This window comes from Hyperoodon ampullatus (assembly GCF_949752795.1).
Source record: "Hyperoodon ampullatus genome assembly, chromosome: 3".
Taxonomy (NCBI): domain Eukaryota; kingdom Metazoa; phylum Chordata; class Mammalia; order Artiodactyla; family Ziphiidae; genus Hyperoodon; species Hyperoodon ampullatus.
Window position 1 is genome coordinate 138879245 of NC_136916.1, and position 20998 is coordinate 138900242.

General features: G+C 35.9%; 1 protein-coding gene across 1 annotated transcript in view; it reads left to right on the forward strand.

Annotated features, from left to right (window-relative positions):
• Positions 1-257: 257 nt before the first annotated feature.
• The window catches only part of PCNX4 (pecanex 4), a gene marked incomplete at both ends in the record, with an annotated part of 29101 nt that continues 8360 nt past the window's right edge, over positions 258-20998 (forward strand). The window contains 9 exons of the mRNA XM_079701122.1: positions 258-946; positions 4530-4709; positions 4799-5313; positions 5560-5660; positions 5786-5908; positions 10389-10749; positions 13555-13658; positions 16688-17724; positions 18089-18275. Coding sequence (XP_079557248.1) covers positions 258-946; positions 4530-4709; positions 4799-5313; positions 5560-5660; positions 5786-5908; positions 10389-10749; positions 13555-13658; positions 16688-17724; positions 18089-18275 — 3297 coding nt within the window. The remainder of the gene's footprint in view (positions 947-4529; positions 4710-4798; positions 5314-5559; positions 5661-5785; positions 5909-10388; positions 10750-13554; positions 13659-16687; positions 17725-18088; positions 18276-20998) is intronic.

Sequence of the window (20998 nt, forward strand, 5' to 3'; positions counted from 1 at the left end):
ATATGACTTTTTTCCAAATTAAAAAAAAAGTACTTAGCAACTGTTTGTTTTGTGCCAAGTATGTGTCAGGCAATGGGAAGGAGCTAGAGAAGTGAAGTTACAAATCCTGCACTAAGGAACTAACTAATGGAAATACGGGATTTTTCTCCTTCATGTTTTAAGTATGATATTTTCAAATAGTGATTTTTTTCTTTTTCTTAGAGACCGCTGTGTTACAGAAAAGGATGTGACTTTCAGAATAATCCTGAGTGAGAAGGATGAGTCCAGATGTGCCTCTGCTGAATGATTACAAACAGGACTTCTTTCTGAAGCGCTTTCCACAGACTGTTCTTGGAGGCCCTCGACTCAAGTTAGGCTATTGTGCCCCTCCTTACATATATGTTAATCAGATTATCCTTTTTTTGATGCCATGGGTTTTGGGTGGAATAGGAACACTTTTGTACCAGTTAGGCATCCTGGAAGACTATTATACAGCAGCACTTTCAGGTGGACTAATGCTTTTCACTGCATTTGTCATCCAATTCACAAGTTTATACGCCAGAAGCAGATCGGTGACAGTGGAAAGAATGCTGACCACAGATATCTTAGCAGAGGAAGATGAGCATGAATTTACAAGTTGTGCTGGTGCTGAGACCATCAAATTTCTAATTCCTGGCAAAAAACATACAGCCAATACCGTTTTTCATTCTGTTCTTGCTGGCTTAGTGTGTGGTCTTGGAACATGGTATTTGCTTCCGAATAGAATAACCCTGCTGTACGGCAGTGCAGGAGGCACTGTTTTATTATTTTTCTTTGGATGGATGACATTGTGTATAGGAGAATATTCATTAATTGTAAACACAGCTACAGAGACTGCAACTTTCCAAACCCAGGATACTTATGAAATCACTCCTCTTATGAGACCTCTTTATATTTTTTTCTTTGTTTCTATAGATCTTGCACACAGGTAATAAGTTATCAAATACTTTATAACTTTATTTTTAAGCATACATAGTAAGAGCATTCTCCTTAGTATTAAAAGAAAAGAATCTATGAATTAAAAGTCACCAAACCATTGGGTGATAGGTTGTTTTGATGAATAATCTCATAGGACTAATCTTTTTTTTTTTTTTTTTGCCGTACACTGGCCTCTCACCTCTGTGGCCTCTCCCATTGCGGAGCACAGGCTCCGGACGCGCAGGGTCAGCGGCCATGGCTCACGGGCACAGCCGCTGCGCAGCATGTGGGATTTTCCCGAACCGGGGCACGAACCCGTGTCCCCTGCATCGGCAGGCGGACTCTCAACAACTGCGCCACCAGGGAAGCCCCAGGACTAATCTTTGTTAAACATTCATCCTAAAGCAGTAATTAAATCTTGTTGAAGAGTAAAAAGAAAACCCTTTATAAGATAAGATAAATAAGCAAAATTTCAGTCCTGTGTTTTACTTTAAATAAGGAGCTATGGATCTGTAAGATAGCCTGGGTGAAACCTGTGAAATGAGATGGAACTTTCCTGTGAAGGGAAAATACAGAATTTATACACATAAATGTTAATGCACAGATTGAGTGGATTTAAGATGAATAGAATAACTTACTCAATTTTGTTATAGTAATTATATAGAATATTGATTTTTTAAAATCAATTTGCTATGGAAGAAAAATAGAAAATAGCAATTTTAAACAAAATTATTCGATGACTTCTTTTGCTTGCCTTTTCTAAATCTGACATTTCTTTCTCTGTTCCTATAGATTGCAGCTTTCTCTATCACAGGTAGAAATGTACAGGCACCACTTTATGGACTGAGTGTTTGTACCACCCCCATTCATATATTAAATCCCTAACCCCCAACATGGTCATATTTGGAGATGGGGTCTTTGGGAGCTAATTAGGATAATGAGGGTGGGGCCCTGGTATGATGGGATTAGTACCCTTATAGGAAGACACACTAAAGAGCCTGATTTCTCCCTCCAACATATGAAGATGAAATGAGAAGGCAGCTGTCTTCAAGCCAGAAAGAGAGTTTTCACCATACCCTGATCATGGTGGCACTCTAATCTCAGACTTCCAGACTCCAGGTCTGTGAGAAATAAATTTCTGTTGTTTAAGTCACCTGACTATGGTATTTCATTATGAGCTGGCTAAGATTTTGATACCAAGAAGATGGGTGCTCCCTTAACAAATACCTAAAAGTGTAGAAGTGGCTTTGGAACTGGATAATGGGTAGAGGCTGGAAGAGTTTTGAAGTGTGTGCTAGAAATGTGGACATTAAAGGTAATTCTGGTGAAGTCTCAAGACAGCAGTGAGAGCATGTTATTGGAAACTGGAGGAGAGGGCAATCCTAGTTATAAAGTGGCAAAGAACTTAGCTGAATCATTTTCTAATATTTTGTGAAAGGTAGAACTTGAGAGTGATAAATTTGGATATATAGCCGAGGAGATTTCTAAGCAAAGTGTTGAATGAACAGCTTGATTTCTCCTGACTGCTTATAGTAAAATATAAAAGGAGAGAGATGAATTGAAGAAGCAATTGCTAAACAAAATGGAACCAGAACTTGAAGATTTGGGAAATTTTCAGTCTATCCATATTGCAAAAAATGAGAAAGCATGTTCTGAAGAGAACACCAGGGGTGTGGCTGGACTGTCGCTCAGTGAAGAGTTTCTGAGTGATCTTTTCTCTTCCTGCATTCTTTAGTCTACCTAGTACAGTTGTATATTAATAATTTTAAATGACTTTTTCTATGCATTTTTATCAAAGACAAGTGTGAAACCTTCAGTGCTTAATTCATAGATTCTCAGGAACTGTTTGAATGAATGATGCATGTTTATATCATCTTAGCCACTGCATATTAGGAACATCTTTTTCTGGGCATGTGGATCTTAGTGAGTGTACAGAATTTGAAATATTTTTATGGTTATTAGAAAAACAGTTTTTTCTTGCGGGCTTAGATTTTTTTGCTCTAGAAAATTACTGTTATGTTATCAGAAATTTTAGGATTTAAACATTTTTCTGTTATAAAAGAACCACAGTAATCATCTGTTTGATCATCCTGAGTCATACACATAGGAAAGTAATCACAATGTTTGGTTATTTCAATTATGTATTCTTATATTGTGCTCTCCTTGTGTATAAACACTTTTCTGTACTATTGCTTGTTTACTTTAAGAACAAAAAGAGATTGGGGGGATAAAATAGAACTTGGGTAACATTTCCTAAGTATACATATTTTTACACAAATTATCCTTTCCTTGAATATGTTAGCAAGAGAAGTGTTGTCTTTAAAAAAAAAAACTGTACAAATCTACATGTTTTCCTTGACCTTCCTATGGTTTATTGTGTATGGTTTGATTTTCTTTTTTGTTACTGGAGTGTTTTCTTCTCAGAATGAAATGAATTTTATTTTAAAACTACACTACAGAAAGTATCCTTTAATTTAGCATCACATTGTTAACCTTGTGTTCGTTAATTCTCTCTGCTTATAAAAATTTGAAGGACATACATTATGAAGCAGAGTGCATTAGCTGGCATCGTCCTGATATCTGTGTAAGGAAGCACATTATACCATTATTATAATCAGAGTTGCTATGCATTTGCTTCTTGGCTATTAACACACACTTAAGTGTATAAATATTAGTTGCCTTTCTCCTTGACTTTGATTCCTAGCAGCTCAGATATTCAAGTACAATTATTATGCTATAAGTTTTGAGATTTAGTTTTCTCTTTTGAAAGTTGTCTTCGGAACTCCATAAGTATTACAGCGTTGTTGGTTTCCAGGCAAGGTGTTTGGCTAACCTTATTCCAAAAACTTAGTAACATATTGATAATGTTTATTCCTCTGTGCTTTAAAGTTTTTGTTAAATTATTTGAAACAATTTGATAATGTTATGTATAACTGGTAAGTGCTGTACCAAAAACCAGTTTCTCCACTTAAGATAGAAGCCTTCACTACTTTATGAGACTGTGTTGTACAAGTTTGTGTTCTCAAATCCATACCACTGTTTATACAAAGTAGAAACAATATTATATGTTTGTTAAATTCCCAAGCTAACCCACAGAGACATGTTCATAACCTAATGTTGCTGACCTCTGATTTTAAATATATTGATTTCAAATTCCAGGACCTGGGAGCAAGACAGTACAGGAGAGAGTACGAAAAAGAGAAGAGCTTACTCTCTTTGCTGGCTGCTAAGATATGAACAGCAGGAAGGCTTTGGCTTTCCCAGGGTTGCCTGCAATTTTAAATTTAAAATTTTTTAACTCTATAGAATCATTGGTGGAATTGCAGCCAATGTAGTTTAAAGATTTAAGGGAGAAATATTTTCGCCCTGTACTACACTTGTATACAATTGAGTACTTGCTGGTATAGAGGAAGGACAGGGGTCACAATTTATGTTTTTGGTCTTTTGCAATTTGGGATTGGGACCTTCCTGTAAATATTCTTTTGTTTCAGGGCAGAGGTGGGTTATAGAGGGAGGTGTATGTGTTTTGTTTTTCCTTTAGAGATCTTCTATTTATTGTTTTGTATGATTTAAATATTTTCTTTTTATTGTAGGTTTATGGTAAATATACCAGTTCTAGAACAAATGAATCAGATTTTACACATCTTGTTTATATTTTTACCCTTTCTGTGGGCACTCGGGACCCTACCCCCACCTGATGCACTTTTCTTATGGGCAATGGAGCAGGTTTTAGAGTTTGGCCTTGGAGGCTCATCTATGTCAACCCACCTACGGTAATTATTTTAAATATTATAGTGATATGTAATTTATTCTCAAAGAACATTTTTTCTTTTCAAGCACATCTTTTTTTTCCCCTCTGCAGGTTGTTAATAATGTTCATCATTTCTACTGGAACAGCTGTAACATCATATTTCATTCCCAGCACTGTTGGTGTGGTTCTTTTCATGACTGGACTTGGATTCTTACTGAGTCTTAACCTAAGTGAGATGGTTTTTGGCTTCAAACACAGTGTGACCGGACACAGAGTTGGAACCAAATCTAAGGCTTTACCCAACGGTTTGGAAAAACAGTTTACTTGGAAGGAATACCTTTTCTACAGCATTGTATTAGTCTTGGCTCTCTTAGAAACTGGTTTGTTGCATCACTTTGCTGGTTTCTCACAGATTTCCAAAAACAGTCCCCAGGCTATTGTTGGCTATATTTTGATGATATTATTTATAATACTATGGATACTTAAAGAAATTCAAAGTGTCTATATATTTGGAATTTTCCGGAACCCTATCTATCCAAAGCATGCGCAGACTGTGACTTTATTCCTAGAGAAGCAAACAAAGCTCATCAAGATTGGTGTTGTCAGACGGATTTTGATAAATCTAGGTAGGAAGACAAATATTAATAAACTTGTATTTTATCTAGGAAGTGTACAAAAATATTATGGAATTCCTGTATTTGTATAATGTTATACTGCATACAAGTGTTTATTCTTTTATGTTTTGGTTTATTTATTGGTTTTTTTAGCTCATTGCTTAAATGTGCTTATAAAAATACTCATAGGCCAAAATAAAATATGGTAGAAGGGGTTATTTTGCCTTCATTAAATTTGTCTTTTTTTGTTTGCCTTAGTGTCACCTTTTACTATGATAGCATTTCTTTCATTGGACAGTTCCTTACAAGGACTCCATTCTGTGTCTGTCTCCATTGGATTCACAAGAGCTTTTAGAATGGTAATGCTAATATGCACTTAATAGTATTTTCCTATTCCCAAATTTAATTATGATTTTATTTACTCTAACAGTTTACTTAGATTATCAAATTCTGCCTAATAAAGTGGTAAATTTGTGTACTGCAGGTATGGCAGAATACAGAAAATGCTTTATTGGAGACAGTCATTGTATCATCAGTGCACTTGTTGATCTCCAATACAGACATATGGTGGAACCGAAACCTGGATACAGGAATCAGACTCTTACTGGTAAATACATTTTTAACAGCTTCAATGAGATGTATTTCATATACCATAAAATCATTCACTTAAAGTGTAAAGTTCTGCATTGTATATTCAGAACTTTGCAGCCATCACCACAATCTAATTTTAGAATATTTTCAACATCCCCAAAAGAAACCTCATACACATTAATAGTCATTTCCATTCTGCTCTCCATCTCTTCTACTCCCTACTCCAGCCCCAGCAACAATTAATCTACTTTCTGTCTCTAAGCATTTGCCAATTCTGGACATTTCCCACGAATATGATTATACAGTATGTTGTCTTTTGCATCTGGCTTCTTTCTCTCACATGTTTTCAAGATTCATCCATGTTGTAGCATATATCAGTATTTTATTCTTTTTTATTGCTGAAAAATATTCCATTTTATGGATATATCACATTTAGTTGATTCATTCATTAAATGATAGATATTTAGGTTGTCGCCACTTTTTTACTATTATGAATAATGCTGCTATGAACATTCAAGTACAAGTTTTTATATGGACATGTGAGTTCATTTCTGTCAGGTATGTTTACCTAGGACTGGAATTTCAGTTATGCACGAACTTTATGCCTTAACACTTCAAGGTATTGCCAGACATTTTTCCAAAGTGATTGCACCATTTTACATTCTCACCAGCAGTGTGTGAGGATTCTAATTGGTCTACATTCTCACCAACAGTTGTAGTCTGACTTTTTCATTATAGCATTTTCATGGGTCTTTTCATGATTTTGATACTGCATTTCTCTGAATACTAATGATTCATCTTTACGTATGTTTATTGGCCCTATGTGTATGTTTTTGGGGAAATGTCTTTCAAATTCTTTGCCCATTTTTACCTGGGCTATTTGACTTCTTATTGTTAAGTTTAAGAGTTCTTTATATATTCTGGATACAAGTTCCTTGACAAAATATATGACAAGCAAAAATTTCCTCCCATTCTGTAGGTTGTCTTTAGCTTTCTTGATAATGTCCCTTGAAGCAAAAAAGTTTTAATTTTGATGAAATTCAATCTATTTTTTTCTTTTGTTGCTTGTATTTTTGGTGTCATATCTAATAAACACTGCCTATTCAAGATCGTAAAGATTTGCTATGTTTTCTTCTAAGAGTTTTATGGTTTTAGCTCTTACATTTGGGTCTATGATCTACTCGGAGTTAATTTTTGTATATGTTATGAGGTAGGATTCCAAATCCATTCTTTTGTATATGGATGTACAATGGTTTCATCATAATTTATTGAAAAAGCTATTCTTCCCTCAATGACTTTTCTTGGCGCCCTGCCAGAAATCAAACAAATGTAAGGGTTTATTTCTGGGCTCTTATTCTTTTTTCCATTCATCTATATGTCTGTCCTTATGCTAGTACTACACTGTCTTGATTACAGTAGCTTTGTAGTAGGTTTTAAAATTGGGAAGTGTGAATGTTATGACTTTGTTGTTCTTTTTCAAGATTGTTTAGACTATTCTTGTACCTTTGTGTTACCATAGAAATATTGGTTTTGGCTTTTCAAGTTTTTCAGAAAGGCATCTGAGACTTTGATAGGGATTGCCTTAGATCTGTAGATAAAATTTGGGGAATATTGCTGAAACCGAGCAGGACCCTGTGGGGCTCCTGGGCACAAAAGCCTTTCTGTGTCCCCTTCCCTGAGTTCCAAAGGGCAGGTTCAAACAGTTGCTAATCAGGGAAGGGAGAGGATGGAGAGACAAGTGAGGAGCAGTCAAGAAACAATAGTGCAGCCTTAGGAGCAGGGTCCTGGTTCCCACTCAAGGGATACACATAACAATATCTTTGAGCTCTTCTGCAGAACTAAAACCCCCACCAAATGGAAGGTGTTAACTACTTGATGAAGCACTCTTCATTCCAGAGAAGGTCACAGTTTGCCCATCATCACCTGATGCTAGATAATCTTTGGATTGAAGGAATGCAGCAAGGCACCCTGATCATTACCAGCAACCCTGCTCCCCTTGACTATAAAACTCCTCACCCCACCTCCACCACCCCCACCCCCGGGTTTGAGACACAAAGTTTTGAGCACATTAACCCGTTGTGGCCCCCTTTGCCTGGCAAAGCAATAAAACTATTCTTTTCTACTTCACCCAAAACTCTTGTCTCCGAGATTCAATTCAGTGTCGGGATACAGAGGCTAGATTCAGCTTCGTTGCTGTCTTAAAAATATTAATTCTTCCCATTCATCTATATGACATGTCTTCATGTTTATTTATATCTTCTTTATTTCAACATTGTTTTGTAGTTTTCAGTGTACAAGTTTTACAGTTTTATTAAATATTATTCCTAAGTATTTTATTCTTTTTGATGATAAGTAGATTGTTTTCTTAGTTAATTTTTTGGGTTGTTTATTGCTCAAGTATAAACTGCAATTGATTAGTTAATGTTAATTTTATATCCTGAAACCTCACTGAAATATTTTTTGTTTCTAATAGGTTTTTAGTGGATTTCTTAGGATATTCTGTATATGAGATCATGTCATCTGCAAATTAGATATAGTAAAGATAGTTTTACTTCTTCCTTTCCAATCTAAATGTCTTTCATTTCTTTTTCTTACCTAATTGCCCTGGCTAGAACCTCCAGTATAATGTTGAATAGAAGAGGTAAGAGTGGACATCTTATGAGGAAAGCATTCAGTCTTTCTCCATTAAGTTGATGTCTGTCTTTTACCATTCCTGCTTTTAGTTCCCTTCTATTCCTAGTTAAACTTTTTTATCCTGGAGGGTGTTGGATTTTGCCTCTTCTGTGTCTATTGAAATAGTCATGTGGTTTTGGTTCTTTAATCTACTAACATGGTGTAATATATTGATTTTCAGTTGTTAAACCAATCTTGCATTCCTGTAATAAATCTCACTCAGTCTTGGTGTATAGTCTTGTCTTTATGTTGCAGGATTCAGTTGGCTAGTGTTTTGTTGAGAATTTTTGTCTGATGTATATATTTGTGGCTTTCTTTTCTTATCTTTTGTTTAGATATCAGAATAGTAGTGACCTCATAGAATGAGTTGGGAATTTCATATCAGTAATCTTGAATGTTTGTAGTATTTAGTATGTATCTTAAAATATTCTGTACTATGTAGTATTTTGTAGTATGGAAGCCATCTGGGCCTCAGCTTTTCTCTTTGGGTAGCTTTTAAATTGTTAATTCAGTTTCTCTACTTGTTATAGGTATATTCAGATTTTCTATTTCTTCTTGAGTTGGTTTCAGTAATTTATGTCTTTTTCTAGGAAGTTGTCTGTTTCATCTAAGTGATCTAATTTATTGGCATACCATTGTTCATAATATTCTCTTATAATTCTTTTTATTTTGTTCTGTAAGATTGCTGGCAATATTATCTCTTTCCTTCCTGATTTTAGTAATTTGAGTCTTCTATGTATTTTTCTTGGTTAGTCTAGCTAAAGGTTTGTCAGTTTTGCTGATCTCAAAAAAACAGCTTTTCTGGCTTCCCTGGTGGCACAGTGGTTGAGAGTCTGCCTGCTGATGCAGGGGACATGGGTTCGTGCCCCGGTCTGGGAAGATCCCACATGCCGCGGAGCGGCTGGGCCCGTGAGCCATGGGCGCTGACCCTGCACGTCCGGAGCCTGTGCTCCGCAACAGGAGAGGCCACAACAGTGAGAGGCCCGCGTACCGAAAAAAAAAAAACCAAAAAATGAAAACAGCTTTTGGTTTCATTGATTTTTCTCTATTATTTTTCTATTCTCTGTTTTATTAATTTCCACTCCAATCTTTATTATTTCCTTACCTCTGCTTACTTGAGATTTAGTTGCTCTTTGTTTTCTAGTTTCCTAAGGTGGAAGATTAGGTTATTGGCTTAAGATCTTTCTGCTCTTTCATTTGTAGCTATAAATTTCCCTCTGAGGACTGGGTTTGCTGTATCACAAGTTTTGGTGTGTGTTTCATTCATCTGAAAATGTTTTCTTGTTTATCTTGTGATTTCTTCTTTGACCTGTTGGTTATTTAGGAATTTGTCTTCTAATTTCCAGATTTCTTTCTATTGTTGATTTAATTCAGTTTTGATTGAAGGACATACTTTTCATGATTTGTATGAATACACTTAGTATGATTTCAGTCTATTGAGGTTTGTCTTATGGCATGATGTCTGTTTCTTAATCTGTAAAATATTCTCTAAAATAAGGATAAATTAAGGATAGTTGCTTAACTGTTTACTAGTGCTAGTTCTTATGACTTAACAAGCATGTAATGCAAAGCTTAATCAACCTTAAGATACACATAGCACTCTGTTCTCTTTAGTACTACATTTTTTTTAAGAGAGCGGAAACTTAAAAATGTAGTCTCATTTATTAATTGTGAGATTGGAGAAAATTATAACAAAGGATCTCATATAAGGGCTATTTCCTCAAAAATATTGGAGTAATAAAATTATACTGTTTTTCTTATATGATCTTGAACATTTATGAAAGATATTTAAGAATAAAAACTTCATTTTTATGTCTCTGCAGGTTGGTATCATGCGTGATCGTCTGATTCAATTCATCTCTAAATTGCAGTTTGCTGTGACCATACTCTTGGCATCATGGACAGAGAAAAAACGTAGAAAATCAACCACCACTTTATGTGTACTCAACATTGTCTTCTCTCCATTCGTGCTGGTCTTCATAGTTTTTTCTACACTACTCTCTTCTCCCTTACTCCCCCTCTTCACCCTTCCTTTGTTCTTGGTGGGGTTTCCTCGACCTGTTCAGAGTTGGCCTGGAGTTGTGGGCACCACAGCCTGTGTATGTGCAGATACAGTGTACTACTACCAGATGGTCCCGAGTTTGAACACTGCCCTGCAGTCTGCAATGGCAGCTGGAAGTTTAGGTAAGTAAATGGGTTGTGCTTAAGAAATCCTCACAAATGTATTTAAAGTACAAAAAAATGAACACACAGAAAAACAGTCTTTTGATCCAACTGTTATACAGATTCTAATACTTTGATGTGCAGGCAGAAAGACTAAATATGAAGGAGTATATCTCCTACTCCTTATTTTGAGGGAAATAAAGTTATAAAAATACCAAGTGAAAATTTCATTTAGGTGATTTGACAATTTTTAAAAAACATTTTCTTGACTAAAATCAAGTTATAGTCCCCCCATGAAACATGAAAACACCTTATCCCAAAATTTTCATGAATTTTAATGAGTTCATGTCAAGTAGATGTAACAGCTTAGGCCCATAAAGAGTGAAAACTAGCATTATATAAATATCAGATTGAAGAGCTTAAAGGAGTTTGCTTGTATCTTATTAGTTAATGTCTAGCAACTTGTCTGACAAGGTTACAGGGTAAGGTAACATAAAAGCTTTGGTCAGGGGCTTCCCTGGTGGCGCAGTGGTTGAGAGTCTGCCTGCCGATACAGGGGACATGGGTTCGTGCCCCAGTCCGGGAAGATCCCACATGCTGCGGAGCCGCTGGGCCCGTGAGCCATGGCCGCTGAGCCTGCGCATCTGGAGCCTGTGCTCTGCAACGGGAGAGGCCACAACAGTGAGAGGCCCGCGTACCGCAAAAAAAAAAAAAAAAAAAAGCTTTGGTCAGTGATCGGTAACCTCCCAAAATGAAGTGCTATACGAATATTAGCAAGATTTTTGATGAGAATGAGCTAATATTATAATTTTGTGATAATTTTATAATTTCATCATAACTAACTGTAAATTCAGCTATATTGTACTTCTCAGGGTTGGTTTTAGATAAAGTACAGGCCGATGACAATAGTGTGTTGTCTCCTACTGTATGCTTTAGCCCCTGAACTTGTTTTAGGTATGTCCAGTGACTTCCTAGCAGACTGACTACCCTAGCAGAGAGTAGCAATTTAAAATTAGAATTTTAATGAAATGTTTATTTGGGTTGAACTTTTCTAATTATCTATTATGTGAGATAATTTAGGAAAAATTTTATTTTTGTAATACAAATTTTTTATGAATAATCATTTTCCTTTCTTATAGGAAATACTCTACACTTTTAATACTTTCATAGAGTTCCAATTAATTTTTATTATATAGTGCAGTGCCACTTTTTAAAATGCCTGTAAGGTTAAACTCACATCTGAAATAATAAATACCTTAGTAATAAGGTAGAAATTATACGTTATTATAAAGTCAGTTATATTCAACCAGTAAGTGTGTTGTAAAGTATTTCCTGGGGTAAAAAACAGAAAACAGTGAGGTAACATTTCACACACATCTGATTGACAAAAATGTGAAAAAAGTCTGACATTAACAAGTATTGGCTAGGGAGTGGGGAACAGGAACTCTCAAACCCTGTTGAAAGGGAATGTGTAAATTCATACAGCTAGCTTGAAGAGTAAACTTAATAGTCTGTAGTAAAGATGTACATATCCCATGGCCTAGGGATTCCAGTTTTAGATTCCATGATCCAGTGATTGCAATTCTAGAGAAACTCTTGCACGTGTATCTTGAGGGTCCCCAAGACCATTCCCAAATTTCATGATTTTCTAGGAGGACACATAGGACAGCATATAGTTGTGCTCATAGCTAAGATTTAGTATAGCAAAAGGATGCAGAACAAATACATCAAAGGAAAAGTCACATGGGGTGAGAGACTGGGTGGTGAGAGCTTCCAGGTACCCTCTCCCAGTGGAGTTACACAGAACGTGCTTAATTCCCCAGCGCCTTGTGACAGTATGTGTGATATGTTGACTACTGGGGAAGCTTATTTGAGACTCAATGCCTAAGGCTTATATTGAGGGCTGGTCATGTAGGCACCCGCTGCCTACCAAATACCAAAATTTCAGACTCACAAAAGGAAAGCAAGTGCTCAGTATAAACTGTATTCTTTGCACAGACAGTTTAGGCACAATGTGAGACTGTTTATCGGTTAGGGTGGTGAGAGCTCCTTTGAAATACAAGTTCCCAGTTTCCAGCCAAGGGCCAACTTTGTAAGCAGGCCTTTCAACAGACAGCAGTTATTTCTGCTATGTTAACTCTTTCTACATAATACATTGTACAAGCAGACTTGTACAAAGATAATTTATACAGCATTATTTATAATAGTGAAAAATTGGAAAACATCTGAAATGTTTGTTATCAGGGAAATGAATATTTAAATTCAGCCATATTCATACAATGAATTCTCATTATAGTTACAGTGAAGGAGCTTTGTAGTCAATATATAATGTCTCAGAGACAATGTTGAGAGAAAACCTGAGTTTTAAGGGTATTTGTACAGTGTGGTAGATAGCATTTTATGTAAATTTTTAACACCACAAAACACTTTTATAGGCATGTATATAAAAATGTCCAGAATGTTTTAAATCATTAATGTGAAGTTGGCTTTTATATATTTAATATATTTTCCTAATATATTTAATATGTATTTAGGGTTTTACATAACAGGTTCTAATTTGTAGTTTTTCTGGAAAATATATTCTTAATTCTTATAAATTATCACCTGTAGATTTTCTCTTCCAACTGTTCCTGTAAAGAGCTTAATTTAATGCCTCCTGATATGCAATGGATAGTTGTTTGTATTCTTGACCTAAAAAGAGGGTAGAAAGAATTATTATTAATAATTATTAATTAGTTCCAAGTGTGTTATTAATTTTAAAGATTCACGTGGCAAAATAAAACAAGCTTTAACAATTACTTACTTTTTTTTTCTAATTTGTTTTAGGTCTCCTCTTACCTGGGTCTCATTACTTGGGCCGTTTTCAGGATCGTTTAATATGGATAATGATTCTAGAATGTGGCTATACTTATTGCTGTATTAACATTAAGGTCAATGTGCATTTGAAACCTCTCTAATACATGTGTAAAAATTTTGTTATGCACACATCAAAGAATTAATAGCTCACTTTGGAAGAGTATTTTTTTACTTGTGGAAACACTTAGGATTGTTAAAGTGTATTTCAATATGTACATATTGATAGACAGGCTAGTGTTGACTGTATGATAGAGCATAGTAACAAAATACACTTGCCCCTTTTTTATCCAGTCTTTTTCTTTTTATCCCTATCTAGTTGAGCATCTCAAAAAGGTGACTCAGTAATATTTTCTTCACTCCTATATCATATAAGCATTCTCAACTTAATATAAAAACCTTTTTTTGACCCCACTGCCCTTACCTGCTAATACTCTGTTTTTCTCCTTTCAGAGCAAAATGCCTTATTAGAGTCACTTATAATCACATCTCCAATTTCATTTCTTCCACTTTTCTCTTCAACTTACTCTAGGTTTTTGACCCTATTACCTATTACTCTAGTAAAAACCGCTGTTGTCAAGGTCTCCAGTGGCTGTGGCATTGCTAAATCCAAGGATTGATTCTCAGACCCGTTCTTGACCTGTAAGCAGAATTTGACAGAGTTCATCTCTTCACTTGTTTCACGGATTAATCCTTGACAGTCTCCTTTGATGGTTCCTTCTCTTTCCTTGACCTGTTAATATCAGACTGCCCCAGTCCTTGCTGACAACTCCATCCTTCTAGTGGCTCAGATCAAAAACATTTGGGCTTTAGTCCAGTGATATATGACTCCTTGTTTACTTCTATACCGCACATCCAATCCAACAAGAAATCCTGTTGGCTCTGCCTTTAAGTCATATCCTGTATCCCAACACTTCTCACCACTCTACCTTTCAGACACCTTCATTTCTTTCCTGGATAGCTGCAATCACTTCCTAATTGGTCTCTCCACTTCTGCCTCTGGCCCCCCACAGCCTATTATCAACCAGAATGATCTTTAAAATCTAAGTCAGATCATGTCACTTCCCTACTCAAAATCCTACAGTGAATATCTTCCTTCATTCAGAGTAGAATTGGTCTCATCTGCTCCTTTAACCATCTCACCCTACTCCAGCATACTGGCTGTTCCCTCTGCCTGAAGCACTCTTCCTCAGACAGCCACACAGCTAACTCCATCACCACCTTTAAGGCTTTGCTCAAATGTCACCTTCCCAATGAGGTCTACTGTGGGCATCCTACTTAAAATTGAATACCCACTCCCATTCCTGCCTGCACTTCCAATCCTCCTTGCTTGCTTTACTTTTTCTCTGTTTTCATAACACTTACACCTTCTAGCAAACTATGTAACTTACTTATTAATTTTATTGTGGATTACCTGTGTTCCTCCACTCTCTAATATAAATGTTGCAAGAGCAAGGATCTCTGTTTTTATTTGGAGAATATATCCTGAGCCCCTGGAACAGTGCCTGGCACCTAGTAGGCTGTTAATAAATATTTGTTGAATGAGTAGTGAATAAATGAATTTTTTTTGTCTTAATGCAGATTGGATAAAATTGCTGGTGACTAAAAAGCTGTTCCTTTAGTCCAGTGGTTCTCAAAATGCAGTTCTCCAGATTAGTAATTTTAACATGTCCTGGGAACTTTTTAGAAATGGAAATTCTTAGGCCTCACCCCAGACCTACTAAATCAGAAACTCTGGGGGAGTGCCCAGCAGTCTGTGTTTTAACAAGCCTTCCAGTGTATCTGACTCACCTAAAGTTTGAGAACTACTGCTCTAGTCTAACATGTACAAGTAGGAAAAGGCGAAAAATCATGCAGAATATGGAGGACATTTTCATTGCTTAATTTAGTTCTGTTTTTTTAATGGTACAGTTTTATAATACCTAATAATGTGGGTCCTTTTATTGATCTTTTGTGCTCCATGAAATATATATACTTTTTGGTGGCAGTCTTTTTTTCTTTCTTTTTCATTTTTCCGGACACAAGCTTGCTTAGCTATACCATCTACTAACATCTATATAACACTTTAAATTTGACAAGGCACTTTCATTACTTGCTTTACTCTTCACAACCCTATGTGCCAGGGTTATTTTTCTTTGAAAGAGAAGCAAAAGGAATCTCAGGGGGTAAGTGACCTACTTACGATTGTGTACTAGCATCTGGCAGAGCCATGATTTAAAAGCAGATTCTGATGTCACATTCCGTGTTCTTTCCCTGGATCATAATACAACCTAACAGCATTGCCTTTTATTAAAATCACTGGTAGTTTTGTAAAGATGTTTAAATAAATAAGCAATAATAATAATAATAATAATAATAGTAAACAGTGACCTGATGTATCCTCTTCAAGTGATTCCTTCTAGCGAAGTAATCAAAATGGGTTTAAAATTTACATAAGGACGTATTCATAATATTCATTCTTCCAGCATATATTTGTTGTATCCCTCACTGTGTGCCAAGTACTAGTTTAGGCACTGAGGATACAGTAGTAACCAAAAGAGAGCTGCTCTGTGGAGTTTATATTATAGTTGGAGGAGATAGATAATAATCAAATACATAAATCTGTATTATTATTATGTTATTATAATTTTTTTAACTGGAACAAAGAAATGGTTAGATAAATTATGGCATATCCATATAGTAGAATACTGCTCTCATATAAAGTAGGATGGAAAGGATACAAAGCTAATGTGCATATTGTGTAGTTCCAATTTTGCTCCCCCCCCAAATTTGTATAATTTTTAAAAGTTTTTAACAAGTGTGATTCAACCTTGACGTACAGTCTTAAAATTATGGTCATACTCATTAAAATTGTTTTGCCAATTTCCAGTGGAATTTCTAAAATTTCTTTAAAAATATAGCATTATTTTTCATATCTGTATCCAACATCAAATGTATTAAGTGTCATTAAGTTTGAATTAAGGTGTAGCTCTTGGGTTAAAGACATTTTTTGCTTTTAACATATTTTTATTTTGAGAATCCAATCCATGAGCATTTACAAAACTAGTTACTTTTCTCTGTGTAATAAGTGATCATAAACTCAAGTATTTTCTTATTTCCTCTTTAGGGGTTAGAATTGCAAGAGACATCCTGTCATACTGCTGAAGCTCGAAGAGTTGACGAAGTTTTTGAAGGTGCCTTTGAACAAGAAGAATATGCAAGAGTATGTTCCATTAATGAACACTTCGGAAATGTCTTGACACCCTGTACTGTTTTACCTGTGAAACTCTATTCTGATGCCAGGAATGTCCTGTCTGGCATAATTGATTCCCATGACAACTTAAAAGAATTTAAAGGTGACCTTGTTAAAGTACTTGTGTGGATACTTCTTCAGTACTGTTCCAGAAGATCCAACATGCAGGAAAATGTTCACAAAACTGAAAATAAAGGGAAAGCATCTCTAATAATCCCGCCTCCTTTGAATACTTCACCACAAACCGAATCCCCAAAAGACACAGATAGTTTAAATTCAGAAAATTTGGATGACTGGTCTGATGATGTTTTTGGTGAAGAGCCAACTATCAAAAAAGGAAAAGAAGAAAAAGATCAGTTGAAAGTTTTGCCAGGTATAAATTTGCCTATTCCAGGATCAGTGGAATCACAGGGGGTTGGTAAACATTCTACAGGCACAGTTACTGAAAATAGTCTTTACCAAGCAGTTGCATTGGGATACCCTGCTACTGACAAAGGAAAACAAGAAGCCGTGGCATACATCCCTCTCATGGAGTTCAGTTGTTCTCATTCTCACTTGTTAAGCTTACCCGAAGAGTGGATATCTAATTGTTTGCCTAATTCCAAAGTGAAGGAGATGAGCTCATTATTTCCAGAAGACTGGTACCACTTTGTTTTAAGGCAGTTGGAATGTTTTCATTCAGAAGAAAATGCCTCAAATGTAGTGGAAGAAATTGCAAAGGACAGAGTTTTAAAAGACTTTTATGTTCATGCAGTAATGACTTGTTATTTTAGTTTGTTTGGAGTAGACAATACGATTCCTAGTCCTGGTCATATATTGAGAGTCTACAGTGGTGTTTTCCCTTGGTCTCTTGCCTTGGATTGGCTCACAGAAAAGCCAGAACTATTCCAGCTAGCCCTAAAAGCTTTCAGGTAATTCATTTTGATTACATACAAGTTGTAATGTTGGCCAAAAAATGTTGATTTTTTTATAACCTAGAAGGAGATGCTCTTTCATTTCTAATTTTAAAAAATAATCACTTTCCAAAAAATGAAAAATGCTTGGTAGGTACTCTGATTATATGGGGAGCACACTTAAATTTGTACTTTCTTTTTGTTTATGTGGAGAACCTATTTTTTGTATGACTTACTGGATTGTTTTGCTTTAACTCTTATCATTTCTCCCAGATCTTTTTTTCTGAAATATGTATGATTTCAGTTCAGTGTCTTTAAAAATCTATTTCATCTATAAAGTTGATTTTAAAAATTCTAAAATTCTTTGTTTCTCCATTTTTAGGTACACTCTGAAACTAATGATTGATAAAGCGAGTTTAGGTCCAATAGAAGACTTTAAAGAACTGACTAACTGCCTTGAAGAATATGAAAGTGACTGGTACATTGGTTTGGTATCTGATGAAAAGTGGAAGGAAGCAATTTTACAAGAAAAACCATACTTGTTTTCTCTGGGGTATGATCCTAATATGGTAAGGTTAAAAATGTGTTCTTAAACATTTTCGTATATTAACCTTAAAGAATAGAAATCAGTTATAAAGTATTTAACCTAAGTGATAGAGATAACATTCTAGGTATAAATATATTAATTATAGTATTAAGATATTTGTAATCATGACTTTATGGCCAACATAATCCAGTCCTAGAATGACTGATTATTTACTTTTGCAAAGCTAATAGGAGCCAATAAAGAATGTTGTGTAGCTATTATGCAGTAATTGAGCTATAAGGTAGTCAAATAAATGTAATTTGCTATAGCATATTTGACTAAATGGGTTGTATTTATATAGCAAATTCAAGTGTATGAATTATTACTTTGGACTTGAATCCTAGAAGAAAAATTAATTTGTAATTTGTAAGCAAGTCTGACTTGTGAAAATTCAGAGACTCTAAATAAGGAATGCCTTTTTTAAGATTTAGTACTTGTTCTCATTGCATTTAAAATGTCATTGAGTGTGCACAATATGAAAGATTCAGTGTTATGAGCTTATTGTGGGTTCCACATGTGGTGTTACTGCACATGTGCTTCCCAAGGAAAATGATGAAAGTTATTTTTAAAAAACAACCATTTAAAGTCTTAGAAATGGTCCTAAGGGCATACAGCAAATAAACATTTATTAAAGAAAATCTTCTAAAACCTAAGAACAGTTAGAGACTACATTATTTGAACCAAGACCCATTGCCTCCCAGCTCAGCAAGACAGAAACTCCACTCAGACTGGTATGGCCAAGAACACAGGGCTCCCTCTCCCCTCAGCTCCCAGTTGGAGGACTGTTTTCCCAGAAGAGGAAGGACTTCAGCATTGCTCATCTTACTCCCACCTGCCTATTGTGAGGCTTGGTTCTGGGCATGTGTAATCAAGAGGTTGGAACTCCCTTCTGGCCACCCCCAACTTGTTGGATGGAGGCTTTACCTGGGCCTGGTGCCACTGACAATAGCGGGGCCTGATCCCCCTTGTCTGTGGATGTTCCACAGTGGGAGAGGCAAGCCAAGAAGACCTGAGTTTACTGCTCCTCCTCTACCAAACACATGTCCTGAAGCATAGGTGTTACTCAGAAGTGCGCCATTGTCTTACACCCCAGTTCCAGCGCTCTGGCTCAGAGATTCTGCCCACTGGGAGAAGCAGACCATTAAAAAAAAAAAGCTCTAGATCTCTTACCAAAGGAAGTGACTTCATTTGCACATAGTGTGGACACACTGAAGCTTAAGATGTTCCTCAAAAAACAGTGGAGGTGGTGGTGAAAGTTACTAGAGGCAATTGGTAAAATCACTAGAGGTCTCAGCTGAACTGCAGGCCAGGTAGATTAACACAGAGAACCAGGGAAAGAAACAGCGGAGAAGAGCCCTCCTGGGGTCAAAACAAATCTCAGACACTGACCTCCAAAACTGTTCTTTCAAAGGAGCCCAAATTTAATTGGATCACTCTGGAGCAATTTAGGTCCCAGGTCATTGTTGAAAATGTAGAGCAACCAGCTGGGTGTGAGCATTTAACAAAGAGAACCTTGCCAAAACCACTGCCATCCCATCATAACTGTGGGCACTCACAAGGCTGCACTCCCTGAGGAGCAATATCAAAGACTTCACAATTGAACGGGAGGTAGGATTAACTTCACTAAAGTCATCCAGCCATTCACTAAACAAATATGCAAATAATAATAACAAGCCCTGGGGTGTGGGGTAGAGAGGATCAGTACCCAGAATTGCTGCAGTGTTATCTAAAATGTCCAGTTTTCAACAAAAATTAGGCGATATGAAAAGAAACAAAAAAATCACAAGAAAGTCTGACCCATGTGTAGGGTGGTGGGGGGGGGACATGACAGAAATGGCCTGTGAGATCAACGACATGTCAGATTTAACAAAGATATCAAAGTAACCATTTTATATATATGTTCAAAGGACTGAAGGAAATTATGATTAAAGAACTAAACAAAGTGGGAAACAAAGTGGTTATAGAGTGAACCTACCTCAACATAATAAGGGCCATATATGAGAAGCCCACAGCTAACATCATACTTAGTGGTGAAGAGCTGAAGGTATTTCCTCTAAGATCAGGAAAATGACAAGGTTGCCCACTCTCACCACTTGTATTCAACATAGTATTGGAAGTCCTAGCCAGAGCACTTTAGTTAAGAAAAAGAAATAAAAGGCATCCAAATTGGAGAGGAAGAAGTAAAACTGGTACTATTTGCAGATGATGTGATATTGTATATAGAAAACCCTATACTCTGTAATAACAATCAGAAAGAGAAATTAAGACAACAGTCCATTTACAATTGCATCAAAAGAATAAAATACCTAGGAATAAATTTTTTTTGTAACTGGAAGTTTGTACCTCTTAATCTCCTGCACCTATTTCTTTCCTCTCTCCATCCCCTTCCCCTTCTCCCTCCCCTCCGGCAACCACTTGTTTGTTTCCTATGTCTATAACTCTGTTTCTGTTTGTTTGTTTTTTTAATGTTTATTCATTTGTTTTGTTTTTTAGATTCCAAATATAAACAAAATCATATTTGTCTTTTTTCTGTCTGACTTATTGCATTTAGCATAATAGCCTCTAGGTCCATCCATGTTGTCACAAATGGCAAGATTTCATTCTTTTTTATGGCTGATTAATATTCCATTGTATATATGCCACATCTTCTTTGTTCATTCATCTATTGATGGGCACTTAAGTTGCTTCCATATCTTGGCTATTATA